This window comes from Dufourea novaeangliae, unplaced genomic scaffold (assembly GCF_001272555.1).
Source record: "Dufourea novaeangliae isolate 0120121106 unplaced genomic scaffold, ASM127255v1 scaffold177, whole genome shotgun sequence".
In the NCBI taxonomy this organism is placed as follows: domain Eukaryota; kingdom Metazoa; phylum Arthropoda; class Insecta; order Hymenoptera; family Halictidae; genus Dufourea; species Dufourea novaeangliae.
In genome coordinates this window covers 1,427,666-1,438,867 of record NW_015374070.1, presented here as the reverse complement: position 1 = coordinate 1,438,867, position 11,202 = coordinate 1,427,666, and the positions used below count along the sequence as shown (strand labels likewise).

The 11,202-nt window shown below is 33.5% G+C and overlaps 3 protein-coding genes across 3 annotated transcripts; 2 read left to right on the top strand and 1 right to left on the bottom strand.

Annotated features, from left to right (window-relative positions):
* The first annotated feature begins 557 nt into the window (after positions 1–557).
* LOC107190316 (ATP synthase subunit s-like protein) lies at positions 558–1,500 on the top strand. Its single transcript, XM_015579107.1, has one exon. The coding sequence runs from the start codon at positions 649–651 to the stop codon at positions 1,489–1,491; it is 843 nt and encodes a 280-aa protein (XP_015434593.1). The 5' UTR covers positions 558–648; the 3' UTR covers positions 1,492–1,500.
* Positions 1,501–1,595: 95 nt separating this feature from the next.
* Positions 1,596–2,418, bottom strand: LOC107190380 (U11/U12 small nuclear ribonucleoprotein 25 kDa protein-like). Its single transcript, XM_015579178.1, has 3 exons — positions 2,343–2,418; positions 1,928–2,215; positions 1,596–1,850 (listed from the first exon to the last, which is right to left on the bottom strand). The coding sequence occupies exons 1-3, from the start codon at positions 2,346–2,348 to the stop codon at positions 1,596–1,598; spliced, it is 549 nt and encodes a 182-aa protein (XP_015434664.1). The 5' UTR covers positions 2,349–2,418.
* A 30-nt stretch (positions 2,419–2,448) lies between these two features.
* Positions 2,449–6,797, top strand: LOC107190340 (integral membrane protein 2C). Its single transcript, XM_015579133.1, has 5 exons — positions 2,449–2,746; positions 4,103–4,594; positions 4,696–4,810; positions 5,143–5,289; positions 5,372–6,797. The coding sequence occupies exons 1-5, from the start codon at positions 2,666–2,668 to the stop codon at positions 5,467–5,469; spliced, it is 933 nt and encodes a 310-aa protein (XP_015434619.1). The 5' UTR covers positions 2,449–2,665; the 3' UTR covers positions 5,470–6,797.
* The last annotated feature ends 4,405 nt before the right edge of the window (positions 6,798–11,202 follow it).

The following is an 11,202-nucleotide window of genomic DNA, read 5'->3' as shown; positions in this document are numbered from 1 at the left end:
ATGTTTCATGACTGTCATATTTATCCCTTAACCTTAAACTGAAGCATCGGATATTTTTATTCTCGTGAATTCATATAGATACACGTAATATGAATGGAATATATAACACTTCATTTGTGCTAACAATACTCAGAATTCATGCTTTATCGGTAACGTCGGATATTGACACTAAAATGGTAACAGGGCTACGTAGCCCTATGAACATGGGACAGAAAAAAGCATTGGATGATAGGTCTATTCTATACCTAGTCGGTGGTTCCACGCTAGCATATACAAGAACCTATTCAGTTCAACGGTAACATAGACCTGAGATCAGTCTATTCCAGTCTATTCTTATATCTGATCTGTGGTTTGACTATGGCGAATGGGTGAACTGGGGTGAACGGGGTGAACCAGGTGAACCGGACAAACTCCAGTTTGTGTATAAAACAGTATAAAGTTACCATGTGCATGTCACACTTCTGAAAAAATTGCCTAACAACTTGAAACATTATTGAAAGCATTGTTTCTGACATAGTTGGAATCAACTTTACACATGTTCCGTTTTAAGTTGATTGCAGAATGTTTCATTTTTAATTAAATTAATTCACATATCTAAGTAAAAGAGAATTTTTGTGAAAAGTGGCACAAAAAACTTCTACAGCAGAAATGTTAGTTTTGCGTTCTACTCTTAGTGTTACTAAGATCTTAGACTACACAACCTTTCATCAAAAATTATATATCAATATCGTACGAGGGTTTTATAATGACAGAGGAGCTATCAGTTTTCTGTTACAAAATTTACGCACAAAACGTACCAATCCTGCTAATATAGTATATAAGGAAAAGAAAAAAATGGATGATACAACCTACACGGACACTAGTCTTGTATTCTTTTCCACAGAAGTACCTCAAATGCATAATTTTTTTACATTCCATACAAAGCATTGGTTGGAATACTTGAAAAAAAAATATATAACATATGCTCAAAACAGGATGTATAAGGAAAACTTGAAGTTGGGTTCTGATTTGGCAAGTGCCAAGTGCGTCCTAAAACGTGGTGGAAGAGTAAAGTTCTACAATCAGGATTGGATAGAAATAGAAAAAGGAAAACCTCCTCAATTACCAACTATTTATGATCCTCAGTTTGTTGTAGAAGCAATAGACTTAAAAGGATTTCCTATACAATTTGAAACCATTGATACCATATGCAATCTTTTCCAACTGCGGTGGATGAGTCTCAGAGGGTGTAAAACCATTAATGATTGGGCAATGGACAAAATAGTTGCAGAGTTCCCAGCTTTAGAATATCTGGATGTATCAGAATGCATAAATGTGACAGAAAGGGGATTAGAAGCATTATATAAACTACCAAATTTGAAGAAATTAATAATAACAAATTTTTATCACACTGCAGCATTTGAATTGACTTGTGTTATGCTAGAAGATATAAACTCATATTTAAAATGTGAAATACGAGAACCAGAGAAGAAACTTCTACCAGACGAATAAAATGAACAATAGGAGCTAAAAATAATTTCAGAAAGTATTGTAGCATATTCTATGAAATATAAGTCCTTTATATTATGAACATTTATATATTACTTTTTTAAAAACTAGGTATTCCTAATCAATTTATTTTTTTCCCTGCGTCTCTTTACATAATGCAGCTCTGCTTTATTTGTAATTCCATAAGTTTTAATGTTTTCTTTGTCGTCCACTAATTTTACACTTTCAAAACACAAGTGGTACTTTTTCCAAACATGTTTCCAACTTATTTTTTTTTTTATATTCTCTCTATTCAACGACAAAGTTGTATGTCGTTTTATAGCTTTTTTAAGATCCAATACTGTAGTGTTGTGAGGTGGTACCTGAATTTAAAGAAAACAAGTGAAATATTATCACAACTTTTTACTTGAAACTGACAAAATCGTATTAAATGCATTACCACAATTCCAAGTTTCGGTAATTCTCCGCGATTTAAATATACAGTTATTGCTTGCCCTTGCGCAACCGCCATTTGGGCCTTAAGTTCTTCAATTGTAACGTTCGCTGGCAAGCCATGAAGGAGCGGATCGCTGTCGATTATATTGTCAATTGCTTCTTCCGTTAATTTCACTAATTCTTCATGGCCAAGTTCTAGGCTCTTACTTGCCATTTCTTCCTTTCGAAATGATTTTTCATGTTCCCTTAGATTTTTTGAATCAGTACCCTTAACAGTATTCTGCATTTTGTTCTATCATGTAGGATGTAAAGATAAGAGGAAAATTTTAAGCAACAATAATAACATCAGGGTATCGTGCTTCCTGTAACACGATGCGTTTATATGTGTGTACGATAACAAAATGAATATACACACTTACATACATGCATCTAATCGACTGAGAAATATTCGACCATCTTTTCCATCAATGTCGACGCACGCGCAAACAGTATTTATTAGTGCATTGAGGGCGCGGTTGTCACCGATCAATCTCTGTTGCATTTGTATGTATGCAGTTTATCCTGAAGTTCTGTGAGTTCTGTGGTATACTTAAGCTACGTGCGTACTGTTATTTTGCATTAACGTTCGTTGAAGCGTAGCGATCGTTAATTATAATTAAACGATCAAATACGCGTAGCTGAATATCGTAGAGAAGGTGTATTGATATTTAAATTGGGAGAGGAGTTCAAAACATCCACCAGGATGACAGTCATCACAAAGGCCATTACCGAGAAAAAGACGGACAAAATGGATCAACCGTTGTTTGTCGAAGAGAACGGAACGGTCAATATTATCCCTTCATTTCTAAAACTTTTTTTTTATATATACTAGTACATTTTTAAAAACAAGAATTCACGATGCACTTTCACATTTCGCAGATCGACGATCAATGTTTTTCGTAAATAAACATTTCATTTTCGACCATTTAAACTATTTAAGTTGTCAATTTTACCAGATTCTGTGTATCCTAAATAAATTCATTATACACGCAGTAGTATCTTTAGTTCGTGAAAACTGTATACATAGCATATCATTTGATAATAGCAATCAAAATGTATTTGTACTTGTAGTCACTAAATGTTATTATTATATTTGGAATGTATACATCACATTTGCGAGTATTGCTTATATATAGTAGTGTAGAGTTTGATATACTGAATAAAAATTGTAATTAAATAATCAGTGTTACATATACATAATAATATTGAAAAGTGAATATTCTTAAATGGCTTAAATGGCATTCATTATGATATAAAATAATTAAAGATTATTCAACTTGTATCTAAAGATTTTATTTAAATTATATCTGTATTCCAGATATACACTGAAATATTTTAAGGAATATTTAAAGAAGTTGTAATGGAACAAAATGTGTCCTATAACATCAAATCTAACTTGTTTTCTTTTGGTAGTAATTTTGCATGTATAAGGTTCTGTTTCATAGGTTTATTGGAGAGCAACAATAAGGTAAAAATACCTTAAAACATTATGTCGCATATTCTGTCATTTATCTGTTGTGAAACATGACAATTTTGGGCATTTGTAAGAAAGAATTGCTTATAAACTAAGATATATCATTACCTAAAGGCTTGTATTGTAATCAGTTGTTCTTAATGGTTCAATAACTGATTTTTACATAGAAGAACATATTGTTCACAAGATCTATTAAGTGTTTATTGAGTTATAAACCCTTTATAATAAGATTTCATCTGCGTGTGTCTATGTTTATTGAAACATGTTTTGCATTGCAAGACAAGCTACTGGACATTAGAAGGTTTCCTACTATTGCTCAATGGAAATGCTGACTCAATGTTAACATTATGCATTCATTACACTTGCCTGTATAATGCTTGTTACAATGTCTGAAATAGAACATATTTCCTCAAACTTCAAATTTATGTAAGCCTATGATCTATTTTATAATGTTTTGTACCAAAATCATACAGTTAACTTTAAGGCTTTATTAATGCAAAGGGGAAGTAGACTGAATATGATGTCACAGAACATGGTTTGCTGCATTTCAGCTCCTTTACCGACACTTAAAATATTTCAATGTATATCTGGCATACTCAACATATCTAAATTAGGATGGACATAAAGAGCTCATGCTCCAATAAACAAATGTATATTCTCCAACAGGAAGACACAAAGAGAGATCCAGAAGCACAACGTCAGAAAACTAATGTGGGGGGACATTATTTTGTCTCCAGAAGGATCATACATCGTATGCATGTCACTGCAATATTTATGCTATTTCTTGTTGCATTAATGATTCTCATAATTGGTGTTATCGGTGGTCTGTATATATACAGGCAATATGCTCGCACACAAATGCACAGATTTAGAACAGGATGGTATAGTATTCCGTATGATAGTTCGAACAAAGCACCGAGTAACAATAATGGCATTCATCAAGGGTTGTTAGCAGATTCAGACTTGTTTAAAAGCCTGAAAAGAGCCTCAGAAGCACAGGAGGTGATTGATAATGAGAAAAATGTGGATTCTGATAATAGGAAAACCACCTTCAAGGAGCGATTCGAAATTGATTTGGTAAATGAGAATTATGAAAAAATTGATGTGCCAGATTTCCGTGGTGGACGTCAAGGCCGGTTCATTCATGATTTTAATATTGTACGTAGAAAGAATTATACTGTTTCCAAAATCAATTAATACAAGTGATTGTATAAAATTTTCCTTCAATTGTAATGCATACCTTACATGTATTATTGTAGAACAAAACTGGGATCATTGATATTGATAGGCAGTGCTGCTTCGTAATGCCGTTAAATCGTCAGCGAGTGTTACCGCCACGCAATATGTATGATCTCCTTAGGAAAATGTATAACGGTAAGTTTTTGATATTTTATGGATTAGCTAGGTTTTAACATATGGTATTATTCTATACCTTTGCCATCAAATTACCTAAAACAACTGATAAATTTACATCGTAAATTTTTGTATATTATCTATAAATTTTTGATAAAGTTCACATTTGTATCGATTTGCTATTATATGCTGACACTTGTGTTAGTGTATCAAATGACAAAGTTGAAATTGTATACATGGTTATTACATAATTACACGTAATTCTGTTTTAATACGATAGATGCGTTTCCTAAAAAACCTTATAAAATAGATACCGTGCATATGAAAAATTGGTTATGCGATTCTCTTTACAGGTTACTATGAAGTAGATACGGAAATTGTCAAAGAAACAATGAAAGTAGTACTACCGCCAATCACTGATTTATCTCTTGTTGGAACACATATAGCTCGCGAGTGTCAAGATTTACCAATATATATGTTAACAAAAGTAAATTCAAATGGTTAGTAGCTTATATATTTAATATAGTATGAACACTAAATAGTACTGACTAGTATATTAATTAATTTATTGCTGTGTTACAGTTGTCAAACGTAGCATATCAAATAGTGTGTTCGGACAATTTGCAGGAAAGAATATTGTAGAAGTGAATATTGTGAATGCAGAAGATATTGATGGATAAAAACAAAGTTTAGAAAATCGAAGAAAAGGAATTTATAATTATTCGTAATAGAATATTTACTACCAGTAGATCAATGTATAAAACTATTATCCAGTCCACCAAACTTAGGTACATAGTTCGTAAATATCCGGAAAATAATTTATATCCCCGTCAATTGCTCTTTCTTTAAAAGTTTTTTGATTAATAGCTACTCATTCTTAAGGGGATACTCTAGTGTAACTGCCTGCTATTCAACGCTATCTTTGAGAATTTATTTAACAACAACTATAAGTTTATACTGTGTAGCATCTTGCTTGTAATTTTTCGAGTTTCTTAATTGCACATATACATATCATAGATATAATCGGTGATGCAAGTTTCTAAAAAAAGAATTTTCCGTCGGTACACGGTGTGAGAACTGTAGTCACTTAAAATGGGAAAACGAAGATTTATTTTCTTTATTATGGTCATCCCTATGGTTCGAACCACGGAAGCCCCTTAAAAATACAAATTAGTATAATAACAGTAAACTTAATCTTTTGCAAGATCGAAACTCGTCCTTGGTTGCAAAGTCTTGTGTCGAGAAAAACGCGTTTAACGTTTTTACTTACCGCCACGTAGTATGGGAGGAACTACCTTTAAACCTCTACACCTCTGCTAATAATTCGAATTTTAAAGAATCGGTCTACAGAAATATTTTTTACGTCAAAAACCACGAGATAATGTAAAAAAATTATTATTTCGGGCCTTTACACTAGAGTAAGATCCTCTTAAATGTACATTCATTTTCAGGCCAGTCTTAAGTCTTCCCACCATTGCCTACCTTAGTTCTGAATCAATAAAGCTGCAATAAATCTAAAGTACATTAGCTAATGTGTATCTGTTTAACGTCTCATGAGAGTTTAATTCAATAGCAAACTAACTATACACGGCTGATATAATTAAAGAGCTATTGCGTTTTAGCATAGAGGTTACTTAAGTCCCATGAAACGTTGATGGTGCTTGTTAATAAGGTAGAACAGCATATTCTTCTCTTGTTTGTTCACTTCTTACGCTTAAGTTCTTTAATACGCAATTCTAGTAACATACACTCAGCGAGAAAAAGATGGCACACCCGTAAATATTGCTATTTCTTAAAACTGTGATGAAATTCTATATGTTTCTCTCCGTGTATGAACTTCGGTGGAGCTTCAAGGTTACTTCCACCGGTGGAGTTAAGCGGAGGTTACAGATTCTAGTCTAAATGTAAACAATCGGGGTCACCGACGCGACAAAATGATGGCACAGTCTTAAAATTCTTATCTTCTATTGAAATTACACTTTGGGTAAAATTTATAAAAAGAAATATGAACAGCAAAATTTAAACAAAAGAACTTTTTCTTTACTTTCTTTTTGCATTGTAGCTCATTTCGCAATATAAATGCATAAGTATCAAGAATGAGTACATTTATTATGACCAAGTGATGAGAGCGTTAAATTTTCGAGGTGTGCGATCTTTTTGTCGCTGAGTGTATAGAAATACGTGTTGAAATCGTTGTACACTCAAGACATAATCGCACGATTGAAGTATTAATAATTGTACAAACTTGCATTTATTTTCTTTCGCCAATTGTACACTAATTCTACAAATATCATAAATTGTAAAAGCCAGATTCCACCGAGGCAACATCTTGTAAATATGATGCATGCGTCGCAGTCGCATTTGGTGGTGATGTTCAAATCAAGTTCTATACGAGGCAACATGCAACAGATAACATCGTCGTATGCGACAATTAGCGACATGTTACCTGTGAAGCAATTGTACATGACAAAATTTTATTTGCTGTCGAGTGTTGAATTCCTCACCATCAGATTCAGGAAAGATTCTGCGGTGAAAACAAAACAATGGAGTGATCTCAAGAAAAATGTATGTATTTTATAGAAGAATATCAAATTTTGAAATTCTAGTGTAGAATGCTACATCAAAGTCTCATTCCAACATTCGTGTTGGAATCCTACTCGTTCGCGTGTTACATGTTACCTTGTGCTGCCTCAATGGAAACCGCGCCGCAACATTTTTACTAAAAGACCTTTTTTGTCAGTACGTATGAAAATTATGATTATATAAGGACTCATTGAAGTATGTTTATAACGTAGCTGTATTGATCAATAATAAATACAATGAAAGATTCTTTTTCGTTAGATAATAATGAATGTTGTATAACACTACATATAATTTGTTGAAAGAAACTTAACATTAAAATATGTACCGAAGACGATAAAATGTGGATAATAAAGTTGCTGTGACCAGATCAACAGTGTACAGACTGTAAATTCAGCCATGCGATTGAGTAGCTCAGTATCGAACTTACCTTCTGTTTTATAGCATTCGTGCTATAAATTGTATTTTGCACAATGCCTTATTCGAAAATGTTACAAGTTATAAAAGGAAGTGAGTGGAACGTTATTTTCTCAGGCTTGATTATTTAAGGTTTCGAATAACGTACGTGCATGACTGAGTTGCGCAACTGAGTATCGAAGTGTGCACACTTGACTTTTTAAATATGAAATATTATAACTGTTTCCTTGATTAAAAAAGACTATTCTAGTACTACACCATGTTTATGCGTATAGACGTATTTAAATACCTTATTTCATACATTTCAAAATGTTAGTATAAACTTTCGAAATATAAAAATTTGTGATACCAATCAGGACTCTTTTAGTATTAGTTATGTTTATTGTGTCATGAAAATTTTGTATTTACTAAATTTATAATTCTGTAGGGAGCAATGAGGCTCTGAAATAAATATTTACTTATGTTAAGGATTTAATAGTAAATAAAAGAATTATAAAAACTAGTTTCTCATTCTCGATTTTATATTCATCATAAGTATGTATAATAGAGTATTTAATACTGGTAATTTTATTATCATTGTAATATTAGAATCTATTATTGTTATACTTTTCTTTTAAATACAACACCATAAATGATACAAAAGAGACCCCACATAGGAGACATCTATGATACTAATGAGTTTTTTATTTCATTACTAATTTACTTTCAAAAAACATTCATTTGATACTTATTTTGGTGCTTTTAGGTATCTAACTAAGTAAAGGCAATTAATATTGGTACATAATATTTATAGTCATTTAATTAGTAGAAAATGTTGAAATATTGAAACATTCATGAATTATATTTAATGTTGGAATAAAATCTACATTAATTAATTTTAGATTGTTGTAGGAGAATGTCGTTTAAAATATAAGGAAATTATCAAGATGAACATTGTAGAATATATTTTCATTATAAAAAATGAACATTTAAAGTATCATGTTTAAAAAATTCATGAAAAAAAACTCCAAAAATGTTTTTCTACGATACTTGACATTATTACTACATGGCGCCAGTACTACCATTTTCGATGATAGCTCGAAGATATACATCTTAATTAAATTTTGGTCATTTCGACCCAGTGGGATAACCGAGGGTTGAAAAGCTTTTTTAATGGAAAAACAAGAAACTATATAAGCCCCGGATTCCTAAAATCAAAACATTCACAAAGGACAACGTCTATGAAGCGAAAGTATTTTGTTTTCCTTCCTCATGTGTGTTTCCATGAACAATTTAACGATAGCCTTCAAACAGGAAACCAAGTTCCGAAAGAAATTTATATTTTATTCCAATCTTTTCTTCCGCGATACTTCGAAAATTCCACTAATGTGAACGTTCCAAAGTTAAAAAACACATTACAATTTCAATTCCGTCCCGTTCTCATTTCCCTCGATATGCCCGAAACCATTTACAACCCCAAAATCTTGCAAACAGCCACGGAAATTCCTAAACTGAAAGGAAAGAAGATTAACGAGCTGATTTTCTCCGACCACCAATACAGACACTACTGCAGAATCATCTTATACGCAAGTTTTCAAAAGAATATTTAGTATATATCAGTGATTAGTGAAGTTTATCGAATTAAAAGAACAACAAAATTTTTAAATTAACTGCGTCGAAGCAAAACGCCATTATTCGCTCGGCCCCGCAGTGTCCGGGCATGCTTAGTGAGCAGCAGCTGGGAAACGTGCGGAACCGGGAGGAAAGCCATTGGGTAGGGGTCCCCCGTTAAAATAAAACTTCGATTTTCTGCAGCCATGAACACCACCACCGCACAGGAATAATTCTTGGTGGTGGGCGCAATACCCCGCATCAACCAAGTCGGAGAGGTACACTGCCGTTTGCTTGCCCCACGTTCAGTTAGTAACCTTCGCCGGCTGTTTTAGTGTTGTCGGTATCGTCGCCGGGCGTAGTACTACGCACTGAAAACGCGAGATTATTGATTGCGGTAGCGGGGCCTCGTGCGGTACTTCAAGAGACACACAAAAGGATCGATCCCGGCTTCGTTTGTCCCTGAATAGCCCAGGTATAGATTCTCTAAGCACGTGTTAATTCATGAAACCGGGAGGACGAGCTTTGATCAACGGAGCAGCCAGTCGAATTCCAGTAACGAATAAAAGACGAGTGGCTTGAGAGAGGCGGGTGCAAAGCTTACAGTATTATTGATCAACGACGAGCGGTGCCACCTCGCCGCCGCCGGCGGGTATGCACGGAAGGACTTGTGTGACATTTTCGCGTGCTCCCTGTAATAAAGGACGGTTAATCGGCGTGCCCCACGTGTAACGTTCAGACAAAGAGTGTGATCGGTTCGCGATCCCCGTGCAACCGAACAAAGAGATCGTCAGTACTGCGTGGTATACGGACGCGCTAAGATTGCTGGTGATACTCTGTGCTGACTGGTTGGCACCTGGTGTAACTGTTAAAAGTCACGCGTTATATTTCGGTCGACTCGAAAATGTTGAGTACCACGGAAATTTTAGAATACATGTACTTATCGTGAAGGATTGGAATAGTGATCGTGATATCGTGGGGGACTCTGAAATAAGTCTTCTGGTACGTGTCCCTTTAATGTCCTGTCGTAAAATAGAGATTACTGTGAATCGGTTTCGAAATATTGACACCCCTATTGAGTGGTACAGAGTGAAATGATTTTGAATTAAAGAAACTTCCGGTGGATGTAACTTAGATGTTGACAGTAGTATTTTGTACTGAATTATATTGTTTTAGAGTATTAAATGGTAGTATTGTTACTCCTTTTCTAAAAGTATTATATAGGGAATGCGATATGACAAGGAACTGTGAAATAACGGAATTTATTCTGGTGTTTAGTGTAACTTCGAAGTTCATCGTAACATTGAGTTGTAGCGACTGAAATGTTTTGACTTATTTTTTTTTCGTAAGTGTAATTTTCTAAAGAGTTTCACACAGTGAAAAACAATTTTTATATTTTCACCTATGATTGACCAATTTCTATCCACTTTAGTAAAAACCGGGTGTTTCCTGTAAAAACTATAATTTTCGTGTTTTTTGCGTATAAAATTTATTCAGCAAAATAAAGCGTAAATTTCTGTTGTAAATATAGACTAATCTGTAGCGATATAGATAATTTTCATTATCGTGTACTGATACAGATCCCCAAGTCAGTGGAGATTCTTCTGTTAATTTTCAATTCATTTGTTAAAAAATAGTATTTACTTTTTAGTTTGATCTACAATAATTGAAAAAGAAACTGTACAGTGCAAAAAAATACTTTAAAAAAAAATATTTACAGTATAATATTTTATATTTTCCCTATGCGATAATTTCATGGAATTATAAGTACAACTGTGCCAAAGGAAATACACTGAAAATGTGACTTAACAGTTCATCTAATTTCG

Coding starts and splice junctions, on each gene's coding strand:
- LOC107190340 (XM_015579133.1), top strand. CDS start 2,666: ATGACAGTCATCACAAAGGCCATTACCGAGAAAAAGACGGACAAAATG. Junction 4,595..4,695: donor TCATTCATGATTTTAATATT/GTACGTAGAAAG, acceptor GTATTATTGTAG/AACAAAACTGGGATCATTGA. Junction 5,290..5,371: donor AACAAAAGTAAATTCAAATG/GTTAGTAGCTTA, acceptor GCTGTGTTACAG/TTGTCAAACGTAGCATATCA.
- LOC107190380 (XM_015579178.1), bottom strand. Junction 1,851..1,927: donor TACCGAAACTTGGAATTGTG/GTAATGCATTTA, acceptor CTTTAAATTCAG/GTACCACCTCACAACACTAC.
- LOC107190316 (XM_015579107.1), top strand. CDS start 649: ATGTTAGTTTTGCGTTCTACTCTTAGTGTTACTAAGATCTTAGACTAC.